The sequence below is a fragment of the Cavia porcellus genome, unplaced genomic scaffold (assembly GCF_034190915.1).
Source record: "Cavia porcellus strain 051 isolate PalLab524CR breed Dunkin Hartley unplaced genomic scaffold, mCavPor4.1 scaffold_18, whole genome shotgun sequence".
Classification (NCBI taxonomy): domain Eukaryota; kingdom Metazoa; phylum Chordata; class Mammalia; order Rodentia; family Caviidae; genus Cavia; species Cavia porcellus.
Genome location: NW_026947501.1, coordinates 10751095 through 10776077, shown reverse-complemented (window position 1 = coordinate 10776077; position 24983 = coordinate 10751095). Strand labels below are relative to the sequence as shown.

At 37.0% G+C, this 24983-nt stretch overlaps 1 protein-coding gene across 20 annotated transcripts; it reads left to right on the top strand.

Annotated features, from left to right (window-relative positions):
* The first annotated feature begins 1882 nt into the window (after positions 1–1882).
* On the top strand, positions 1883–23917 carry Mtif2 (mitochondrial translational initiation factor 2). 20 transcript variants are annotated; one of them, XR_010040552.1, is made up of 17 exons: positions 1910–2031; positions 2350–2434; positions 3207–3291; positions 4927–5152; positions 5527–5638; positions 9738–9909; positions 10409–10569; positions 11616–11792; positions 13964–14103; positions 16366–16490; positions 17728–17932; positions 19266–19518; positions 20167–20307; positions 21336–21496; positions 22846–22986; positions 23089–23167; positions 23720–23917. XR_010040552.1 is itself a non-coding variant. In XM_013150077.3 (16 exons), the coding sequence occupies exons 4-16, from the start codon at positions 4934–4936 to the stop codon at positions 23890–23892; spliced, it is 2184 nt and encodes a 727-aa protein (XP_013005531.1). In that variant the 5' UTR covers positions 1911–2031; positions 2350–2434; positions 3207–3291; positions 4930–4933; the 3' UTR covers positions 23893–23917. The 20 variants fall into 20 exon arrangements, 17 of the variants coding, with proteins under 17 accessions (XP_063085481.1, XP_005002710.1, XP_063085483.1 ...); XR_010040549.1 differs by having other exon boundaries at positions 1911–2031; positions 21336–21500; XR_010040551.1 differs by lacking the exon at positions 23089–23167.
* The last annotated feature ends 1066 nt before the right edge of the window (positions 23918–24983 follow it).

Here is a 24983-nt window from a genome sequence, read left to right as displayed (position 1 = left end):
AGCCTTTTACCTAAGGAAAGCAAGTTTGGCTTGAGCCGATCTGTTTCATGCACTGTAACTAAGGGGATCTTCTAGAAAGAAAGTCTGATAATATGAGAGATTTCCTGATAGTTCAATATAAAAAGAATTTCTTAGCACCTCAGCCCTCTTTCTTTTTTCTGAGAGAGGAGGGTCTTGCTTAGTTGCGTAGGCTGGGCTCATTATATTTAGGACTTTCTTTCCCTACTCTTCTGAGTGCTGGGATTAGAAACATGCACCATCACACACAGTTAAGTGAGATCTTTGAAGATTTTGTTGTTTGTTTTGTTTTTTTGAAACAGGATCTCACCATGTAGTTCAGACTGGTTTTTCAACTCACTATGCAGCCCAGGCTGGCTTTGAAATCATGGCAACCCTCCTGCCTCAGGGTCTCAGCTGGGATTACACAAATGTGTCACCATGCCTGACGAGTGAGAATCTTTGAGTGATTTTAGTCAGAAGCTTGATTAAAATCGTCTGTCAGGTTTCTCCAAGTTATTTTTTCTTTTTCCATATTCTTTTCTTTGGAAGTGAGTCACTAAGCCCTGCACACACACATACACAAACACTCACAGAATTAAACCTCACATCCCAGGAGTGAGATATATGTATATATATATATATATATATATATATATATATATATAATTTGAAATTATTTTATAGGGATGATTTGTCCCTTTGCCCCTTCTTTATTTATTCAAAAATTTTTATCAGTATGGCTGTATAATTGCATACTCAACATCTCAATATTTTTGGTTACAATTGAAAACTGTGTCAGCTGTTCAAATGTTTCCAGCTTTGAAGTTGGAGTATATACCGTTGGTGATAGACTGCTTACCTAGCAAACATAAGACCCTGGGCTCATTACCCGTGTGTGAATGTAGGGTAAAGGTACAGTAAATGGCGGAAGCTTCAGTAGCTTTCACCTGTGTGGGTGTTAGGTTCAGATAAAACAATTTCCGGAAGAGGTATTCTCATTCAATCATTTAGTGATGCTGATTGGATACCATTGTGATAGGGTGGAAAAACCAAAAAAGTGGGGGTGGGTGAATGGAGCTGTAAGTTAGGCGGTTAAGACTAAGACAGTGAATAAGAGCAAGCAAGTCAGCGTTTGTGTAAGAAGCTTCTATACCATGCGTTTAACCTAGGGCAGCGTTGCACCTCCAAGACTTAAAAGAACGGTGGTGATGACTGTGGCCAAGGGGATGGGCCAACACATAAAGCAACCAAGGTGAGGAAAAGCTAGGAGAACAGGCTCAGTAATCACTACAGCAAACACTTAGACGAACCTGGAGCCATCATCAATACTTAACTCACTGTGACCTTAATGAGCCTGTGAAGTAGGTGCGTCACGGTGAGGGAACTGAGACAACTGATAAAACGCCTCGAAGCTCGTCCACCGGAACAGAGCTGATGTAAAATCCAAGCAGGCTGGCTCCACTGCTCCCACACACACTGCGCAGACGGGGCGCCTCCGGGCAGGACTCTCACTGTACTTCCCTTGCACTTCTTCTGTCTTGCTGGATACCTGGTGTCTTCGAGGAACAAATCATTCTCCCACATTTTTTCGATTAATTTTTCTTTATTCGCATGCACCAGGGCCGCTCAACTAGCGAGACGCATTTGTTTTTTTAAAGCAGTCATTTATTTCCTATAAAAATAAAAAGATGCGCCTGGAGATGCAGCTCAGGGTAGGGCACTTGCCTGGCGAACGCGAGGCTCCCAGCCCAAACCCCAGGGCTGCAAAAAGAGGGTGTGCTCGGTAGGACCGGCAGATCGGATAAACGAGGGTAGGAGCCTCAAACCGAACTAACGCTACCCATGCAGCACAGCCTCCAGCTCTGAGGTGCCAACTAGTCTGAATCCCGTGGAACCGCTTCCGGCGGGACCGGAAGTCCTAAGGGGGACCGTTTGTGGGACGGACCGGCTGACGGACAGTTCCGGATCTAGAAGTTGCTCAGTGCGGCGGCGTGCACAAATCGGGTTCTCCGGGCCTCGCGTGGGAATCAAGTGAGTGGTTGCTGTGCCAGGGTGGTCTGGTGGCGTGTACTATTTTGTTTGAAGTGTCCCAGCACAAATCACGCGAATTCATTTCCACGCACCCGGAAGCCTTTCCAAGAACGCTTTCCCCTCAGCCTGAACCCCGGGGTTCCTCGGACCGGCCGGCTCGCTGCTGCCCAACCTCCCGGCCCGAGCCTGTCTGCACTCGGCTTTGTGCGACCCTGGCACCCTGCCTTTTTCCTTAGCCGCCCAAGGCGTCCACCTCTACATTTCCACTAAAGCAACCACGTATTTGCAGTATCCTTTTTTTTTCTTTCTTTCTTCCAGATTCCATGACAAGAAATAACATTGCGGCGAAACAACACCCAAGTGGGAGTTACAAAGTCTGCTGTTAACTAGTTGCATGTCATTTGTGAGTTCTTTTGGGTTGTTTGCTTTTTTGTAAAATTAGGGCCTTGGAGCATATAACAACAAAGGTTCATTCCGGTATTGACTGGACGCTGTGTGCCTTTCTTAATTCCCACTGTCTTAATTCCTGTCTCATTTATGTATTTGTGCTTTGATTAATCTGTAAATCCTTCCCACCCCGCCCCACCCCATTAATCTATGCCTTTGACAAATCTGGTTTTAGACTCATTTAAAACTTTCCTAAGGAGTCCTATGCTCCCTGAGCATATTTTTACCTTCTAGATAAGGGACACATATCTAAATAAGGTTTGTGCAGTTTTTGACATGTGCAGTTCTTGACATGCTTAAAATATGGGTTATTTTGTTTGGTACCGGGGATCGAACCCAGGACCTCGCGCTTGCCAGGCAGGCACATGCCACTGAACTAAACCTTTGGCTGTTATTTTGTTTGTTTTTTGCAGTAAGTCACATTCTTTGGTCTTTACTTGAATAAGCCTTTTAAGGTAAAATGCTATGTAATACACACATACAAAACCTCAGAATTGTGATTTGTGAATATTTATAATTTATAAGCAATGAATCTTCAAAGCATATAAACCATGAAAAAACGCATGATGTCCATATCCAGAATTAGTGTTAAAAAAAAGCAAAAACAACCAAAAAACCTCACATGATATAATTTAAAACATTAATAAGTACGTACGTCATTTTATTGTCTTTGTATAAGCATACAGTAAGAAGGATAGGCATTAAACACTTTTAATTTCTTTTTACAGCGATCAGGAAGATGAGGCCCATACAAAAAAAGTAACTTGCTCAACCAATCAAGATACCAACACTTGATGGTGTATCCCACAGCAGGTATTCACCTAGGGTTCTTTTGTTGCCAGGTCGGGTACTTTCTTTATGATACTTTCCAGTTATTTCTTTTTTGAAGAAGCCATTCAATATCTTCAGTGTCAGGGCTATAAAATACACTTTAAGAAGATTGATTGAAAAAGAACATTTAATTTTTAATTTAATGTCCAGTTATGTAGCAAATCTTACTTGAACAGAACCTCAGTTTCTTCAGTCATATCTTATAATTATGGTTATTTGTGAATAATTTTAAAGAACATGTGGCAGAAATGTAAATATATAAATATTTGTGATATATGTGTAAATACACATTACATACATTAAAATATAAGCAGACTAGAAATGTCATGAAAAAAATGCTGTGAAAGATAGTTACATTTTAAGACAATGTAAAAGTTTAGAATTGTAAGATAGCTTTATATAGTCAAGGTACACTGAACTATTTCATTTTTATTTCTTTTTTGTAATGTTGAAGAATAGTATTGCTATAAAACAATAACCATGGTATATTCTTTAATGTAAAAAGTTATAAAACATAATATGATTTGGTTTTTGTGAGAATGATTATTAGCACAGAGAAAAGGTTTGAAAAGATAACTCATTAAGTAGCCGGTATCCACTACTTTAAAACTTAATCTTTATAAACAAAATATTGAAGTGACTAAAATTTACAGAAATAGTTAGGTATACTACTGCAATGAAAATGCTGCCCTACATTGTAATCAGTCAGTCTGATGTGACAGAGAATCTTTATACTGAAAAACTTTAAAGACAGTGAACTTTTTGTGGAAGGGACTTTGGTTTATTAAATTCTGCATCCCCAATGTGAAGCATAAGGACTTCTATTACTTAGGAGATACTTCTGAGAAGAAAACATGAAAAGCAAAAGTGTAGAAATGAAGTCTGGAGAGTAAATAAGGGACTCTGGGAGAAAAAGAACTATGTTACTAATGAATTCTGTTGTATTTTCAATAAACTCCTCTTTCATCCCAAGAATAATATTTAAAAGACATTAACTAGTAAGTATCCCATTCCTCAGTAACTGCTTCCACTCACTGTAAGGCCCTTTTTTGAGAGGGACTGAGGTGGATAGAGGGAAAAGTGTTTGGAGGTGAAAGGCAGTTCCAGATAAAGGAAGGCTGTATGAAGGTTCGGAGATGAGATGACAGTGACTGAGGATTGTAGGTGGGTCAGAATGACAAGAGATTAGGAGGTGGCTGTGGAGCGAGTATAAGAGATAAAATGAGGAGTTAGCAGAGGGCACATGATGAGTCCTTTTATGGCATGTTAGGGAATTATACCTTAAATTGGGGCGATAGCCTTTGGGGAGTATTCAGCAGAGAAGTGGTAAGTTCAAATATGTATTTTATGAAATCTTTGACACTGCATTAAAAAAGTTGTATTTTGGAAAATACATTCTAGTTGCAATCTAGTTAAGTGGTATTTCAAGAAAGAAAAAAGAACCATTTATAAAGTTGTATTTTCATTGTATTTCAGTCTTATCATAATAGTAACGTGAACCTTATCTGGAGAGTAATTTGTGCGAAATCCCATATAGTAGGTATTCAGTTAATATTCGATAACTTGATTGAAATATTATCCAAACTATTATTAAAATCTTTTTTTTTCCCCCACTAGCAGAAACATGAATCAGAAGCTGCTAAAGTTGGAGAACTTGCTACGATTTCACATGATTTATAGGCAACTGCACGGCTTGGATCAGAGAAGAATATTAGCACAGTGGAAGCATGGGTTTTCATCTGCTTCCCCAGGGTGGGCAGCTCAGCCACATGCCTGGCCCTGGCAGACAGATGTGTTCCTTGGTACTGCTTTATCTCAGTATAGGTTTCTAGTAACTAAGAAGGTAGTTGTAAATTTCTGTCACTTATTGTACTATTTGGTCAGATATGAAAGTATCTATCCATAAGTAGAATTCCATTTTGGGTGTTTTGTCTTTTATGGACTTTTTATTACTTAATGTTATACTCCCAGCAATAGATGTTTGTGGGAAAGGGAAATTCTGGTTAGTTATGTAGTAATAATGTTGGTAAATTTGATTATGTGGAAATAAGTCTAAAAGAGTGAATTAAGGAGGCAGGGATTTTAATTTTAGTTTAAAATGTAACTACTTATGAGACTGTTGAATGTCTATGATTGTAATAGATATTCCAGAATAACTTTTCAGTTATCACTAAAATTTTCTCTTATTTCTTGTGTATATGTTTGTCTTTTTAATAGGAAAAAAGACCCTGGAAACCTCAGTTATCTTCAACAAAATCTAAAAAAGAAGTAGCAGTATGGATTGGAATGACTGTCGAGGAATTGGCCAGAGCAATGGAAAAAGACGTAGGTGGGCAGAGGAGTTAACAAATCTCCAGTATTTAATGATACTCTTACTTATAAATGAATAACATCACATTTTAATATCTTATGTACAGCAGTGATGCTTAGCGTTTGCTTAGGATTGTTGAAACAGTATTGGTGTTTTTATTACAAACTGATATTAAATTCAGTGTAGAAAAAATAATATGTTTCTGTTGCAAAATGACAAGATTTTTGAAAAAAAAAAAAAAAAAACTCATGTTTGTTGAGCTGTTAATGCACTAGCACTTGTATGTACTTTATAATTCTCAAAGTGCCCTAGAAATAAATATTCTTACTTATACGACAAGAAAGTAAGCATCGGGATGTTAAATGATTGCTGGTATTTTCACAGCAAATGTGTAGTAAGTATGAGAATCTGAACCCAGAGTGTGTTTACAGAGCAGATTCTCTTGTTCACTGACTAAATTATCTTCAAGAATTATTTTGTAAATTATAGCAGAGCCCAAATTTAATGTTTCCTGCCCAAAAGTATTACCACTAAAGTGTGTGTTTTCCTATGTAGAACAGAAAATTAGTGCACTGTCTTGCATTTTCATAGCTTTGCACTTGGATTATACACTCATTTTATAATTGGGAGATGTGAGGTATAAGTGGACGTGGCTGCATCATGTAGAATTTTTCCAAGAAAAACTATATTGATATAATTTTATAAATAATATTGATAAGAGACATGATTCTTTAAGCTTTATTATTGGATATTTTTAAACATAGATTCAGAAAAAAATGGAATGCCTAAGATGTATGCCTAAGCCAGTTACAATCGTTAATCATTTTATCCATAAACACTTGAGTACTTTTCTTTTTAAAATAATACTGCACACATGCACACATACCACACAGGAACTCAGGAATAATTCCTGGAGCCAGGCATGGTGGCACACTTGAGTAATCCCAGCACTCAGGAGGCCGAGGCAGGAGGATCACTGTATGTTCAAGGCCAGCCTGAGCTATATAGTGAGACCCTGTCTCAGTAATTTTTTGATGTCACCAAATAAAATAAATAAAATACAAACTTAGTTCAATGGAATAGTGCTCTACACCTCACACTATTTGCTGTGATTTAAATAATAGCCTTTTAAAGCTTAAGATTCAAATCATTTTGAATTAAAGATAGTTTTCATAAGATAATTACTTGTAACTACTATATGTATTAGCAATATGAATATGCAGTTTTTCTCTTCCCCTAGATCAGTTAAAATAGCTTGATGTGATATTTTGGATTGAAGTGCTTTGAGCCTCTCCAGTAACTGAGATTATAGGCATGTGTCACCTCAGCCACCAAGAAACTGGCTTCTGTGGGAATGGAGGGTTGTTTATTTTTTATTTTCTGTGGTATTTTGCATCAAATCAGGGGCCTCCTCCCACATGCTAGCAAACACTTTATCACTGAACTACACCCTTAGGCCCTTGGGCACTTTTCTACATGTAAATATTTAGTTTCAGATGGATACAATAATGTATTGATGTTATATATGTTGGAAACAGTAGTAAACAATTATTTGGGATTTTAGCATAATTTAAAACAACATTATATTTATAGTTTTTATGTTTTGAAGTTCTGTGGGCATATCCATATAGAAAACTTGACCTGCAGCATTCTTAAAATGTGTTTTCTGGGGAAAAGATTTGGGAAAAAAATAGGAAATTGTTTCTTGTTCTACTATTGAGTAGGGCATGTGGCTCTCCGGGGCTGGCTTGTATCACTTTACAATCTCAGTAGCTGACAGAAACTTAACTCATGAATTATGTTTGCAGGTTGTTAAATACAACCATTTTAAAAAGTTAAATCATAAAGGCTAGTAAAAGCCCATCAGAGTCTTCATTTCCCAATTGTTTTACTGCTTTTGCGATTTCCTGTTTTGATTATTTTCAGGTTACTCTTGTCTTAGCTGTATGATAGAGTGCCAGGTAATAGATAAATGCTCGGTGCTACGGTGCACCTCTTTCATCTCTGAAGTCACTGAATTCATGCTGGACCTTAAAATCAACCCTAGCTGCAGTATTCCCACCATACAAATTCAGAAATGCTGTAAATCAGGAGAAAACACTTTTACCTTCTTTTTTTTTTTTTTTTGTCTTTTTCCTTTTTATTGGTACCAGGGATCAAACTCACGACTGCCCGCTTATAAGGCAGGCGCTTATGCCGCTGAGCTAAATCCTCAGCCCCGAGAAAACACTTTTGAGAGCCTTGTTATTAAAGGATCAGCAGTGGAACAGGTGTTCCTGTAGTGTAAGGTTCTGATGGATCCTTTCATTTATATCTCCTCTATAAATTTATAGAGTGACTGTAAGTCTGGAAATATAAAACTTATTTTATCATCAGTACAGATATATGTATGGGGAAATATGACTGAGATTAAAAGAAAGCACGTGAAATAAAATGAAAAAGAATGAATAGTTTCCTAAGTTTCTGAAGTATGGACATGCGCAGTCAGAGATACAGTCTGTGTATGAGTGTGTGTGTACATACAGGCAGTTCTCAGCCAAGCCTGGTGCACATCTCTGTCACTTCAACACTTGGGGAGGCTGAGGCAGGAGAGTCAGAAGTTAGAACCCAGCCTACGCAGTTTAGCAACTTAGCAAGACTGTCTCAAAATAAAAATTTAAAATAAAGGCTGGGAATGTAATTCAGTATGAAGGGCCTGGATTTAATCTCTAGTAATACCAAAAATAAGTAAGTAAGTAAATAAATAAATCTTCATTTTCCATGAATTCTGTATTTACAAATTTGCCTGCTCAGTAAAATGTGTTTATACCTCAAAAATCATTACTTTGAGCGCTTGTGGCGTTATCTGTGCATGTGTTGGTGAAAAATTTGAGTCGCCTTGTGCATGTTTTCCAGCTAAGGTTGTACAAGGTGATACTCTGCCTCCCTGATTGACCTCTCATACTGTAGACAGGAAAACTTTTCTTCGTTTGGCTTTTTGTTTGTTTGTTACTGAGTTGTTGAGACAGGGTGTTGTAGTGCAGGCTGGCCTTGAACTTACTATGTAGCCCCGGGCTGGCCTCAAACTTGCTTCCCTTGTCCTTCCTCAGCCTCCTGAGTGCTGGGGTTATAGACTGTGTGCCACCATGTGTGGCTCAAGAAACTTTTTAATAGTCTGTTGAGCACCATGCTTTTTGAATTTTTGTGCTTTGTGATCTTGCTATTTAAATAGCCCCTAGGTAAAAGTGTTGAAGTGCTGTTGCATGTTCGTAAACACAAGAAAGGTGTGATCTGTCTTTTAAGAAAATAAGTAAGGCACTCAGGCTAAGCTTTTCCAGGGGCACTTACTAGCTTTGAGTTCCACATTGGTAAATCAAATATATTTGTTACTGTTGTTTTTGTTTTTTGTTTGCAGTACGGCCGATTGACCCAGGGCCTTCACATCGGGCTACATTCCTAGGCCTTTTAAAATGTTTTGTTTTGAGATAGTTGTTAAGTTGCCCAAGCTGGCCTCAAACTTGTGGTCTCTTGCTTCAGCCTCCCATAGTGCTGGAGTCACCATACTTAACTTCAACAATATGTATTTTCAAGGTGTCATTAGATAGAAACACATTAAACAGGAGTATTTACTGATCAATTGATGAAATGCTGTGACTAGAGCCTCGAAGAAACTGAACCCTATATTTCCCCTAAGAGTAGTGGTTCAGTATTTATTAGTCTTTATTTGTTGCAGTTTTGTATATACAGAGCTATTCCAAATAGTAAGAATCAACTTTGTTAAATGCATACCCTTGTGTATCTGTGTGATATATGAGGCTTCAAGTTTACAAAGGAAACACTGATCAAGTATAGATGCAAAACACATACAGTATACAACTTCACGTTTTGTTAATGGTTCAGTGTATTCAGAAGGTGTATAAATGTTCAAATATTTTTACATATGCAGAAGTGTCAGCGGTGTATCATATTTTAAAACATTAAAAAATTTCTCAGCTTCTTTGACTTGTTAACATTAGAGAAACAGTTTATATACATATATAGCCCACTGAGAGTACTATTTACATAAAGTTTCGTTAATACAGGTCATTCTTAAGCATTTAATTCTTGATCCTAAAACATTTTGTTTCATTCCAAGCAGATTTCGTGTATGAAGGTTTATTGAACACTGCTGTTGACATTGATTCTCTAGAAGCACGCTCACGTTTAGATGAAGTCTGGATCAAAGAAGTGATAAAGAAAGCAGGGATGAAACTGAAGTGGAGCAAATTAAAACAGGACAAAGTCAGAGAAAACAGAGATGCTGTCAGAAGGTAAAATACACCTGAGACCAGAGGGAGGAGACCATAGTGCCTAAATCACACTTCTTAATGTGAAGATCTGCCTTAAAATTAGTTTTAATTAAAATAATTTTTGGAGTTATTTTTCATAAATGCTGAGTGTATATTTTGGTGTGAATTTTAAAAGTTGGTTCAGTTGGGGGCTGGGGATTTAGCTCAGTGGCATAAGTGCCTGCCTTGCAAGCAGGCGGTCGTGAGTTCGATCCCCAGTACCGATAAAAATGAAAAAGACAAAAAAAAAAAAGAAAAGTTGGTTCAGTTTTTCCCATTGCTACCTAGATACAAACCATAGATAATCATTAAATAATCTCTTTTAAGTCACTATGTATAGAGAAGAGGAAAGTAGTTATATGTAATCAAATCATTAGATTTTATTGTTAATGGTAGTCACAGAAATAACTGCAAACCAATTCACTGGTTATAAAGTGTTTTTCTTATTTAAGAAGTGAAACTCCTTTGCTGTTAATTGTAGGCCACAGGCAGATCCAGCTTTATTAATCCCAAGGTCCCCAGTTGTTACTATAATGGGCCATGTTGATCATGGGAAAACGACGTTACTTGACAAACTTCGAAAAACTCAAGTGGCAGCAATGGAAGCTGGAGGCATCACTCAGCACATTGGTGCCTTTCTTGGTATGAACATAAATTACCTTACCATGTGCCTAGGACCCCCCACTTACTTTTTTTAAGTAAATGTCATGATATGAAATATATAAGTTCAAAGTAAAGGGGAAGGCTAAAGCTTAAAGCCATTGAATTGGTAAATATAGAGCAGTTGGTTAAAAGTCATTTTGTGTTTTCTAGAAGAAAATCAGCTGGGCATGTTGGTGCATACCTGTAATCCCAGCGCTTGGGAGGCTGAGGCAGGAGAATCAGTGAATGTTTGAGGCCTGTCTTGGTTACATAGAGAGTTCAAGGTCAACCTGAACCGCCAGACCCCGTCTCAAAATAAATAAATAAGGAAAAGAAGAAGAAAATCATCTCACTGCTTTTATTATTGTCCATTCTTAGTTTGGTGTAATGAACCTAAATTTTTCACTTAATTAAGATTATACAACATCCAATGTTAGGTTGTGATGATGTTGCTATTACTAAATAATAGCTATCATTTACCAAACACTTAGTATGTGCCCAGCCCTTCTCTAAGCAGCTTATTTGCTTCATCTTTACAACAGCATCATGAGGTAGGTATTGATATGTGTACTTGGAGATAAGGAGACTAAGACTTCTTCAGATTAAGAAACTTACCTGAAATACCTAGTAACTGGCAAAGCCAGGATTTAAACCTGCAATTGTTGGACTCAAATGTCAAGCTACTAACTGTATACCAAATTGCTTTTCTATGCCTCTGGGAAGTTGTGGTTTGCTAATTGTAGGCATGACTGTCTATACAGCTATTGATTTGATCTGTTATCTCCCCAGATTAAATGTCATTTGTTACATTTATGAAAGTAGCTATATTCAAGAAATATGAAGAGTTTAGTTTGCATGAAAAGAAAACTCTGAAGGTCTCATTGATATTTTATAAGGTTTCATTATAAATGTCAGTTTGTGTTCTAATTAAGAGATTAGTAATATAGTTATTTTAAAGAGCATCGTATTGATAATGTCATGTATATTGCTTCATGTTAATGAAGCACGCATATGAGTCGTTGGTGTTGTTGGGTTTGTTTCCACAGTCTCTCTGCCTTCTGGGGAAAAGGTAACTTTTCTGGATACTCCAGGACATGCTGCCTTCTCAGCAATGAGAGCCAGAGGTGCTCGGGTCACTGACATTGTTGTGTTGGTTGTGGCTGCAGATGATGGGGTGATGAAACAAACTATAGAATCTATTAATCATGCCAGAGATGCTCAAGGTATTGTGCGACTCAGCCATATCAGGAAAAAGGTTGCCTTCTAAATTTTTTTTTTAAAGATTTTCTATGTAAAGTTGCACTTTTTTTTAAAAATTGGTACATGCACTTCAAAGATAATTAAATTGTTTTCCTGCAAACATGTAGCTAAAAGGAGTGAAGTAGGATTTAACTGGGGCTGTCAAATACAGTTTTTCTTCTACTGTGACTATGAAAAAAATAAAAACTGTATCATGGAAAATTTAGACAGATGGAAAATAAGAATAGAATGATGAACTCCTATTTTCCCATCACCTAAATTCATTAGTAGTTGCACACTGGTGATACTGTTATTCCTTGTTCATTTACCTGAAATTCTTTTTTTTTTTTTTGAGACAGGGTCTTGCCATGCAGTTTGAGTTGGCTTTGAGCTCACTGTGTAGACCAAGCAGCCCTTGAATTCTCAGTAATCCTCCTGCCTCAGGGTCCCAAGTACTGAAATTATAGGCATGTGCTGCCATGCATAACTTAAACTTTTCTTTCATCTGCTTTAAATAAGTTATTTGATCCAAGGTGTTAAGTAGAAACTTGGAAAATCACTTAGGCATCTTCTTTACTTTTTCATTTAAAATTATAATAAACACACACACATATTCCATACATTTATTCTTATTCTGATATGTTACAACTGCCCCCCACCAAAAAAATACACCTGATGTGGTGTCATATCCCCCCCTCACACCTCACCGTATCCCTGCTCCCAGGTTGACAAAGAAAGAAACCAGGTTGACCATTACTGATCACGGCCAAGTCTTTCATGCTACAACATGAAAACAGACCCAGACGTTAGCAGCTAGAAAGCTCCCCAGTTATATATGGTTACATAGCTAATTTGTAACTTGTCTGAATTTGGGGTCTAGACCTTCGAGCTTCCAGTGTTACTTTCTTTTTTGTTATTTATTTATTTTTATTAAGTTTATTGGTACAATTTAGATATATGTAATAATCACATTCATCAAAGAGAATTTGTACATACACATGATATATTCTCTTTCCTCTTTTTTTCCTAATCCCGTCTCACCTCTTCAAACACTCTCTCCCTCCTTGCTTATGAAGCTTTGTTTCCATTTTATCCTTTAATTCTTTTCCCCCCTTCCTTCCTTTCTCCTTAACCTTCCCTGGTTCTCCTTTTGAACCATTTCTTCCTGTTCCACTATACCTATTATACACTTTGGTCTTTATTTACCCTTTCGGTGTCTTACATCAAAGAAAGAATGGGATATTTACACGTGTGTCTGATTTATTTCACTTAAGAGTGTGGTGTTGTCTTTTCAATTTTTTAAAACTGCCTCTGTGTGTCGTAGTGATTCTAAGAAATATATGGTGAAAAGAAAAGAGGGATAAGTTTGCCCTGGATCCTATGCCAGTCAGTTAGCTGAGTGGGATAAAATGCATTATATCATGCATTCTACTTCTGTTCTTTTGGTCTCTGTTAGGTTAAAGCTCATCAATATGGAATACATTTTTGACAGTAGAAGGTTGTAGATTGAAAATTTTTTTGTGCCGTGTTCAATTTCTTTGACCCTGAGAAAACTGCAGAGATTAGTGAAACTCAACTAGAATTGTCTCTCTCAAATAGAATTATGATCTCTCTGATGAGAGGATATGTTTAGTTATGATAAACAGATTATAAAGGTTTTTCGTTTATTTAGTAAGTATATATTTGTTTACTATGTTGATCACTGAGTTAGGTGTTTGAATAGAGGTGCCATTAGTCATAAAAGGAAATTGCAAAAAGGATACACCCCACTCTACCCCACTCTCACCACCAGCAAATGATCTGGTGGTATTGAATTAGATTCTTTTAATTTCTTTTTCTTGGAGATTATTATCAGTGTATTATCAATCTTATTTTCAGGTTTAAGGATAGGCCTCTCTACCCAAAATACTGTTTTTTATGATCATGTCAGATATCTTAATCAGAATCTCCTTATAATTACATACTAATATTTTGTGTCTGAATTCCTTCTTTATATGTAAAAAGCAGAGTGGGGTGGTACAAATCCAAATAAGGGTTTTTAAGCCTTCTGTTAAGTACATTCATTGAATAAAAGCCAGAGCAGATTGATATCACTGTGAGTACCCGAAATTGAAGATGTTCTCATTTGTACTCTTCTTAACTTTGTGTTTTTTAGTTCCTATTGTTCTTGCAATAAACAAATGTGACAAAGCTAAGGCTGACCCTGAAAAAGTGAAGAAAGATCTGCTGGCTTATGACGTGGTGTGTGAAGACTATGGAGGGGAGGTGCAAGCAGTGCATGTGTCTGCACTTACGGTAAGATGCGCACGTCTCAGGGACAGATGTGCTCAGAGGCAAGTTCTGTCCTCAGACATTTCAAAATACATAATTTATGTTGTTGGAAAAAGTTAGTATTATACTGTTGTGACTGATTAGGCTCAGAGAGTTCAGTTAGCAGTTCAGAGTGGTATAACTCATCTGTGGGAAGTTAATTCTAATCCTAATGTTTTATAAATTGTGAGCTACTTAGAATGAAGGAAATAGATGATAAATGATATGGGAAATAGAATAACAGCAGGCTGTTTGAAACCGAAATGGAACTCAGTTGTACACAAAATATATTTCCATGTCTTTACTTTTCCTAAATTTGTTCCCTCCAACATGCTTAGAAATTATACTTCTACTCATAGTGAAACATTTCTGTTCCTCTGAAATTCATTAAATGGGATTTATTTTACCTCTCCAATGTGTCTCAATTGTAATTGCTCTCTGATAGCTAGGTGGCAAATTTACTACAATACAATTGAAACACCTTTTCTAGGATAACGTTGGATGAATTGATAGATGTAAAGCTGCTAAGACATGCCAGAGATGATTCCCAAAGGGTAGTGAGAACCGGGAGAGGTTGGCAGGGAAGTCAGGTGAAGTCTTCTTTTGCAGGACATAAAGACTACTTCATGCAAGAAAAGCCTGGCTCTGCTTTTCTGTTTGTTTGGGTTTTTTTTAAGACAGTATTTTGCTTTATTCCTCAGGCTGGGCTTGAATTTATAATCTGCCCATCTTAGTATCCCTAATAGTTGGGTTACACATGCACACCACTGTGTCAGCAGCAGCTCCACCTTTTGAGCAGCATTTTATAAAATTAAAACAAAAATTAGAAATAAGTGGGTGAGGAAGCAAAGCATTTAGTTTTTTCCTTTTCCATAGTTGTCTGTAATAACTTTGTGCAGTCTCTTAGCTGCCGTGAGGATGGAAAAAGCCCATGCCCATTAGTTCTGCTTCCATCACCATTCATCAGGTCTGACCGTGGAGCTCTAGGGAGCTTAGTAAACATAAATCATTACAGGAAAAAGAATAATGTAATCTAGCTTCTTCATTTCACAGACATGTACTTGACATCCATGAAATTGAAGTTATCTTTCAGGGTAGGTGGTTATAGAGCATGGCCTAGAGCCTGGGCATTTTTCTCCTCACTTAAAGTCTACATAATGCTTGATACTTACTTTACAGAATTCATTTTGTTTTGTTTTATTTTGTTTTGTTTTGTTTATTTGTTCTTTTGAGACAGGGTCTTGCTTTGTAGTCTAGGCTGGTCTGGAACTTGCAGTGGTCCTTCTGCATCCACCTCCTGAGTGCTGGGGTTACAGGCATGTGCACCACTACTGGCCTTTACAATATTCTTGAGTACATTAAATGATATAATAGATATGAAGGTTTATTCAGTTGATAAAAGTTGAAATATTGAGTAGCATCATTAGGAAAGTTAGAAGAAAAACACAATTGGAGAGGCACATAGAGGAGAAAAAGAAGGAATAAATCACGTGTTTGGGAAAGGATATTAACAAATATCAGTAGCCAATGTATTTTTAAAAATACAGTTCCTGGGAGGCTGGGGATTTAGCTCAGCGGCATAAGCACCTGCCTTGTAAGCAGGTGGTCGTGAGTTCGATCCCCGGTACCGAGAAAAATTAAAAAAAAAAAATACGATTCCTTAAAAGTTCTGTCCCTGGTTAAGGGTTTTTTCCTGGTTTTTCTCCTCTGCTTTTTTTTTTAATTTCCAAAGTATTCTTTGTTCAGAAACTTCAAAAACTTCTCCTTTTTGTCAGATGGTTTTGTAACATATTAATACTTGTTCAGAAACATGAAAGCTGGCTCATACAAGCATTTTGTGTTAGTAGATTACTCACTCAGAAGGGCATGCAGAAGTATTTGGTGTTGTGGCTTCTGAGGCTACAGGAATGACCTGGATTGTCTTCCTTTTTTTTTTTTTTTTTTTTGGTTGGTTATTTGAAACAGTTTTGGTATGTAGTTTACGCTGGTCTTCAACTTGCTATGTAGCCCAGACTGGTGTCAAACTCCAGGGGATCCTTTTGCCTCAGCCTCCTGAGTGCTGGGGTTACAGGTGTGTACCACCATGTCTGGCTCCCTTTATTTTTATTTATATCTTTTTCTTTTTTTAATTGGGTAATTCATAGTGTTAATGCTTAAAGAGAAAAGTGCAACTGTTAAGAGATTATTTTGCTTTCTGACCCGGGTGTTTACATTTACAGATAATAGATTTTAATTTTGTTGTTAAAGGGTGAAAATCTGATGTCTTTGGCAGAAGCAACAATTACTCTTGCAGAAATGTTAGAATTGAAAGCAGATCCCAGTGGTCCAGTGGAAGGAACAGTAATAGAGTCTTTCACAGACAAAGGACGAGGGTAGGATTGCACTAAATCTGTTCTTTTTAATAATTTTGTTCCATGATTTTATATTTAATTATATAACAATGTTATTAACAAATATTGTTTTATTATTTTATTGCATGTTTTATTTTTGCATGTTGTCAGTTCATGAACAATATTTGCAAAGCATTTGTTTTATAAAGTTTTATTTTACTAGCACACAGAATACAAAAATGAAGTATAGACTTTAGCAACTGTCTGTGTGCAACCTGTCATACTTACATGGCATAAGTAGTTTAGTTTGTTTTTTTTCCCATTGACTTCATTGTTAAAACCTCATAGACTAACAGAAATACTAATTGTTACCTTTCAAGTTTCTAAAATGTTTATGACTTTACTCATTAGTGTAATATATAGTAAGAGGTCTTCGAAATGATGGTCTCTTCTTGAAATGAGGTTTCTCATTGCTTCAAGCACTGTAATAACAACTACGAGCAGTCATTCAGCTGACTTGGAGAGTAGTATAGAAAGAATTAAAATTTTGTCTGAATAGTCTGTACCCTCCCTTTCCATAACCATGCAAGAATTCTTTTCCCTCTTTCTGTTTTTTTTTTTTTTTAAGTAGTAGAGATTTAACCCAGGATTTCATACATGCTCTGAAGTGCTGTACCACTGAGCTACATCTTCAGTCCTTTTAAAAGTTTATTTAGAGAAAATATTTCATTAAGTTGCCTAGGGTGGCCTCTAAATTATGATACACCTGCCTCAACCTTCCAAGAAGCTGGGTTTACTGGTGTGCAGCACTGTGTTTGGCTGATGTTAACTTTTTAAGTGTAAAGTTTGGTGGTGTTAGGCAGTATATTCACATTGGTATACAATAGTCTCTAAAACTTCTTCCTTTTGCAGCCTTGAAATTGTATACTCATTAAAGACCAACCCTTAATGCTGCCATTCATCTATGGGTGAACGTTTGGGTTGCAACCTTAGCAGTTGTGAAGCAATGGCGTTTTGTTCATTTCTTTTTGTTTGTGGGGGCTGGGATCAAATCCAGGGCCTCACACATGCTAGGCAAGTGCTCTGCCTCTGAGATATACCTCCAGCCCTATAAATACTTTATAGTATCAAAAAGTGAAAAATTGAGAGGAGAACTAACCCTGTGGACACCTAGGTTTATATATATTTCAAACCTCATAAAGATATCTTTGCTCTACTTAAGAAAGTATAATTACTGCATATCTTACTTGTGACATTAAGAATAATATATTCATTTTAGTCCTGTTACAACAGCTATAATTCAAAGAGGAACTTTGAGAAAAGGCTCAATTCTGGTTGCTGGAAAGAGTTGGGCAAAAGTACGCCTAATGTTTGATGAAAATGGAAAAACAGTCCATGAGGCTTATCCCAGCATGCCAGTAGGAATCATAGGCTGGAGAGACCTTCCTTCTGCAGGAGATGAGATTATTGAAGTCGAGTCTGAGGTACATCATATTTAATTTCTGTATGTTAGAGATAATATAATGTTTTTAAATATAATCTCTAGTGTTACATCAAATAAATGTGTTAATATTAATAAATAATTCTATAAAAGGGGCCAAGAGGTGGCCAGTTGTGCCATTTTAAAATTGGTTACAAAACTAAAAATTTCTTTATTTAAAAAAAACTGGGGGCTGGGGATTTAGCTCAGCAGCATAAGCGCCTGCCTTGAAAGCAGGCAGTCGTGAATTCGATACCTGGTACCGATAAAAACGAAAAAGCCAAAACAAACAAACAAAAAAAAAAAAAAACTGAACAAAATAAAACAAAGCCAATAAAAATAAAACAAAGTGATATAGGGCTTCAAATCAAGATAAGAAATCAACAATGTTAAACCACACCTTTAGGAGCAAAAAAAAAAAAAAAGAAAGAAATCAACAATGGCTACCATAATGTCTCTTGTTTTCTTCAGAATAGCTGTCCATACCATTAGATATAATAAAATCAAACAAAACAATAAAACCAATCAAAAAAAAACAATGCAAGCACTACAGGACTTCCAAACTCGATAATAGGAAATCAACAATGGCTACCATAAAGCCTTTTGTTATTTTCAAAATAGCCGCCCATACCATCCAAACATAATAAAACCAACCAAAACAAGACAGAATAAAACCAAACCTCAAACCAAAATACAACAACAAAAGCAAAACTACTTAACAATGGTTGTTACATAGCATGTTATTTTCAAAATAGTTGCTCAAGTTGCCAGATACAGGAGCAAAACAAAACAGTAAAATGGAACATTGGATTTCAAAAACAAGGCAGATGAAAATCCCCAAAAGTTGCTATAATGCATATTGCTATTCTTCAAATAGATGCTCAGACTACCAGTTTTTGGCCTTCAAAGTCAGTCAAACAATACAAGTATTAAGTAGTTGTTTTTACTTCAGTTGCTATCAACTCAGCCTGACTTCCTCCACATCAGTCAGTTGCTGATGAGGTGGGGGGAGAAGGTGGGGAGTGTTGCTCTTGTTCACTCCAGCTGGCTCACAGGAAGGTGTGGTTTGGCTTCATGATTCTCTTCCTGTTCCCCATGCCGGCCCCTGACTCATGGGAATGCGTACTTTGGCTTATAAAAATTTGAGGCAAAATGTTAAAAGTCATATCACTTCAATTACATACAAAGTTCCCAAATTAAAATTCATGAACCTTAAAGATGTAGTGGTTTCTTACGTGAGTTAAGCTTATTTCATAATGAAGGAAAACACAAAACCTTTAGTGTAGTAGATATTCTTGTCTATTTCATTAAATAATGACAGGTTCTCCCCCATAAAGGCACGGGCACGGGAAGTCATTGATTGGAGAAAGTTTGAGCAAGAACAGGAAAAAAGTAAAGATGACCTGAAAATAATAGAAGAAAAGCGAAAGGAACACCAAGAAGCGTATCAGAAAGTCCGAGAGAAGTATGGCACTTTGCTTTGGAAGGAGCGAGCATTCATCAAGTACTTAGAAAGGAAAGAGCAGAAACACTTGAGGCCAAAAGAGAAAGCAAAAAGAGATTCAAATGTACTTCCTGTAATTATTAAAGGTACCTTCTAAATGTCTTACAAGTTTTTTTGTTTCTGTTTTTGGTGGTGGAACCCAGAGTCTCACGCGTGCTAGGCACGTGCTTTGTCACTGACCACATACCCATCCCTTTTTACATCTATATTTTGAACAGAATCTTGCCAAATGCCCAGGCTAGCCTTGAGCTTGCAATCCTCCTGCCTTAGCCTCTTGAGTAGCTGGGATTATGGGTATCACCTCCATGCCCAGCGCAGCTCCCTTTTTGAATACACATATTTATTCTCATGATTTTTGAGGGACCTTTTCCAGAATAAACATACTTTTTGCTGCTTTTGTAAAAATACACATTTTCCAGTATACTTTATTATATATTTTAATGTTAAATCTAAATAAAAGTGGTTTTCTAGTGCTAAATGCCACGCATATCTTAACTTTTTCTTGTTTGAGTTTTGAGACAGTCTTGCTCTGTAGTCCTGGCTGGCTTTAAGCTTACCCTGAAGCTCATGCTGGGCTCAAATTTATGATGATCTTCCTAGCCTCCCAAATGCTAGGATTATAAGGGGGAACCAACACACCCAGCTGCATATTTTGACTAAATATATCATTGTCATTTTTGTATTTATCACTGCCTAATTCCATACTATCAGTTTTAAACTTTTGCTTTATTTAGGTGACGTTGATGGTTCTGTTGAGGCCATTTTGGACATAATAGATACCTATGATGCTTCACATGAATGTGAACTGGAATTGGTACATTTTGGAGTAGGTGATATTAGTGAAAATGATATCAACTTTGCTGAAACATTTGATGGTAAGGATTCTATTTCCTGTTCGTTGAACTGTGTTCCCTAGATTGTACTGTGAACCCTTCTGTCTTCTGTTGCTTGGCTCGTCAGACCTACCATGCCCACGGAGTCATCCTTCCTACTGTAGTGCAGTCCCGGCTAGCGACTGAGGCTGGCTGTGCAGCACTGCAGCCGCACCTCCCCACTTGTCGTGGATTACTGCAGCTTGGGGAATTGTTTCATGATCCAGGAGTGCTGCCTCCTTGCTTCTAAAGCCACTCTGTCTTCCATTCTCCACACAGGCAAAGGTCGATTTTTCTCTGTATCTTTTAATAATACAGATTTTGAGTGCATAGAACACTATACTGAGCTTAATACTTCATCTTTTACTTTTTAGCTGTTTTTGTTAATTGATAACTTCATAATCTTATTTTTTAGATCAAAAACTTTTTTTAAGCTTTAAATGCCTATGAGGCAAGAGGGACTGCTTTATGAATTGAACTTACAGTACACAATGAAGGGACTCATGACTAAAGCACCACCATAGCTGAGTTATTAATGAATCATTTAGGAAATGGTATCTAATTCTAATCAATAATCATTTTTACTACTGAAAAAGTATTTTCAGTAATGCTCTTTAATTCAGAGTATTTGTTAGATACTAACTAACCTAGCACTATGCTATGGAAAGGTAGACTGCATTAAAGGATTTCATAATGATGACTTTTTGAGGTGATTGTTTTTCTCTTGATTAAGCTGTTTGGGCATGTTTCTGCCACTCATTTTAAGGTAGGTATATTTTGCTTTTGCTTCTCTCACCAAGTATTTATAGTTAAATATATTATTCTTAGGTAAAATGCCTGGTTCTGTGAAATTTCTTTTGGGTACCTCAGTGTAGACCACAAAAATTGAGTTGAATAGGTCCGGGGATTTAGCTCAGTGGCACAAGTGCCAGCCTAGCAAGTGTGAGGTCAAGTTTGATCCCCAGTACCAAAAAAAGACAAATAAATGGTTAAAATACAATATTTGTGCTAATTATATTTCTGCTTGCCAGGTATTATATATGGTTTCAATGTGAATGTAAGCAATATCATCCAGCAGTCAGCTGCAAAAAAAGGAGTAAAAATTAAACTTCACAAAATCATTTACCGTCTTATTGAAGATTTGCAAGGAGAACTGAGCAACAGAATGCCCAGCACTGTGGAGGAACACCCGGTAGGTGAGTGTTCACTGACTGTTACTTTAAAAAATATCTCTGGTTCTGTAAAAAGTGCTTCAAAGTATAGTTAGGGGAAATATATTCACTGTTCCAATGTAGTCCTACATTCCAGGAAAAGAAAAAAAGACTACTATGAGAATATGGTGACCTCATGTGTGTTATAATACATGTTCCAGTAACACCTGGTGCTGTTTAAGCACTGGAGCTGTGAAGGCAAACAAGCAGTAAGAATTTGCCTTCACGTTTAGAGATGAACAGCTCGCCTACAAATTCAGTTGGGATGGGAGGCAAAAAGATTTAGTGTCATGGGAAGGAGCCATTTTGTCCTGGAATTGGCCAGGAATATACTTTCAGAAGAAAATTTGTTTATATTTAAATATTACATATTTACATATCCTTGTGTAAATGTTGGCCAGATTAAAGGATGGATGAAAAACTATGAGACATTGTGCCCAAGCTCTGAGGATGTGTGTTTATCTCTTAGAAAATCACATAGTAGTGATCAAACTAAGAAAGTTGATAATGCTGCTATCTAATCATCTATATTCAAACTATCTGTTGTCCCAACAATTTACTTTTTATCATTTTTCTCCTACTCCAGGTTCACAGATGATATTTGTCCTATCTTTTTAGTTGTTTTTAAATTTGAAAGTTTTGAAGTGTGTATAGGTCATCAACTTTATAAATGTACCTTAATTTTGAATTTATCTGATATTTCCTCATAATGGTATTTGATTTCGCATTTGTGGTCCTAATACGCATATTCCTTGGGCTTCCATGATCATAAGGTTTTCATGTTTGTTTTTAATGTTTTTATCCGTACAGCTATTTCAAGAAGAGTCGTATGTGAGGGTTTCTAGAAGTGAGCAAACATACCAAATGCCACTAGTCAAGTATCACCTTAGAAAACTGGTAATTGTAGAGCATGGTGTTGGAATTTTAATTTTCAGCCAGAAACAAACCTTATTGAATTAGTACTAAGGGGATATAAAAACATTGAAGTGATTTAAAAATTAATGATAGTTATATACTCTAGAAAATAATTTGAAGGAAAGCTGAAAGCTACAGTTTTCATGAACAGACAGGAATCGCCAGGGATTTTTGCTTGTTATTCCTCATTATTGATCATGAAAATAAAGTTGGTGCAAAGCAGTCAGGGCTGTTTCTTATGCTTGAACTCCTCCTTTGCCCCTTTCATGCTGGGGTCATACCTAGGTCTTCATCCCTGCTAGGCAAGTGCTATCCCACTAAACTACATCTCCATCTTGAGTTCACAGTAGAATGTCAGGGATTATTTCTCTGCATCAGTGTTTCTTGGTGCATTAATGTTCTTTTCTTCCTAAAGGTGAAGCTTCTGTGTTAGCTACTTTCTCTGTAACTGAAGGAAAAAGAAAAATTCCTGTGGCTGGTTGCAGAGTTCAAAAGGGACAGTTGGAGAAACAAAAAAAATTTAAATTAATGCGTAATGGACACGTTATTTGGAAGGGTAAGCAACAATATCCACCTCTGAATCATATCCTGTCACCAAAACCTGATTATGTAGCCAGTTCAAATGTGCTCATCTTTCATTCTCATAATCCTATTTTAGGCCACTTTTAACTGTTTTGTAGTTGGACTTCCTGCTTGTGTGTGCAACTGGGAACTAAACTCAGAACCTTTGCACTGAGGTACATCTCCCATGTTTAAAAAATCTTAAGAGAGGGTCTCCCTAAGTTGCTAAAATGCCCTAAAGGGTTCAAACATGTAATCCTCCTGCCTGTCTTTTGAGACTTGCTGGGATTACAGGTTTGTGTCATCATGCCTGGCTGATTGTGTTATCTCCACCAGGATTGTCTCCCAGTCCCGATATGCCAAGTTTTGAAAAATTTGCCCCAAACTACCTCTCCATTCCTACACGTCTATATACTTGACCTTTTCCTACAATGCTTAGTTTTTCCCATTTAAATCGTATCATCCTGTCCTCTGCAGTCTTTAATTTCTGAGGGTGCGATCTTGGGTTTCCTAGGTCTTCCTGTCAGCCTACAGTAGCCAGTACCCAATTATGTAGGGGCTAGTAGGCACGTGCAACCAATAGGAGGTTTAGGGTCTTGCTGCAAGTCTTCTCTACGGCTGTATCTATTTAGTTTAACATGACTAAAATTTATTAAGTTAATTTTCCTCTATATTGGCATTTAATAGGTACTTTAATTGAATATACTAACCTTTTTTTTTTTTTTAAGGTTCATTAACTTCACTGAAACATCATAAAGATGATATTTCAGTCATCAAAACTGGAATGGAATGTGGTCTCAGTTTAGATGAAGAAAAAATAGAATTTAAAGTGGGAGATGAAATTGTTTGTTACGAAGAAAAGGAAGTTCTAGCTAAGACTTCTTGGGACCCAGGATTTTAAAATTACATTAAAAATCTCAACTAAATGTTTTGCTTCATTATTTATATAGCAGCTAAGTTCTGCTTTGTTGAAGGTTAAAAGTTCACTAGTAATGGTCATAAAGTACCTGTTAAAATGTACTACAAAAACTGTCAAAAGTGGTACAAAAACAGGAAACCTTATTTAAGAAGGTGTGCAACAGGGGCTGGGGATTTAGCTCAGCGGCATAAGCGCCTGCCTTGCAAGCAGGCAGTCGTGAGTTCAATCCCTGGTACCGATAAAAAAACGAAAAAGACAAAAAAAAAAAAGTGTGCAACTAGAAATCCTTATAAAAACTACCTAAAAAGGGTACTGTGCTGTCCATTGCTGAACATGATTTAGTACTTCCTTGAATTGAGCTTCATGGGCAAAACATGGTACACCAGTATCTGTTTGAAACTAGTTTTTTTGTTAATCTTTCAAGGACTTATCCTGAATAGAACATGTAAGTTTCCAGATGCTGACGCACAACTTTAACCGGTGGCTATATTCCCTTACTTTGTAAGAAATTTCATTTAGAGGGCCTGAGGTGCATTTCTGAGTGAATTGGCAATTTCAAGTTGCATATGAATGACGTGTGGCACTGGGCACTGGGCACTATTATAGGGCTTTCACTCCTTCCCCATGGCTACTACTTTCTTAAAGGGGCCTGGGTTTCAAAGCTCAACCTCTAGCTTGCTAGTCAGGCAATGAGGTAAACCCCCAACCTATCCTTTTACTTATCCCTGGCTGGCTACTTTAAAATACCGAGACTATCTTAAGTCATCTAGGTTGGGCTTGAATTTGTGATCCTTTTACTTCAGGCTCCCAGAAGGCTGGATTACAGATGAGCAATGCCACCAAATCTGCCAGTATCTTTGAAAGAAAGGAAAGTTACTGGAGTGGAGGTGACCTTTACTTTCTATTAGTGCGAGAGGCTAGGGACCCTGCTAGTCATTTATTTTGAGATTGCTAGATCGCTATGCTATAAAGTGAAAAAACATCCAGCTCTTTCTAAGTAGCTGGCACTTTGCAATATCCAGGACCTGCAAACAGGCCACACACTATCCCAGAAGCAAAATTTATGTGATGGG

Bases quoted from the DNA above. Each gene is read 5' to 3' on its own strand.
- Mtif2 (XM_063229411.1), top strand. From the start codon at position 4,934: ATGAATCAGAAGCTGCTAAAGTTGGAGAACTTGCTACGATTTCACATG. The intron at 14,104-16,365 runs GTAAGATGCGCA...TTGTTGTTAAAG, and splicing joins TGCATGTGTCTGCACTTACG to GGTGAAAATCTGATGTCTTT. The intron at 16,491-17,727 runs GTAGGATTGCAC...TATTCATTTTAG, and splicing joins TTCACAGACAAAGGACGAGG to TCCTGTTACAACAGCTATAA.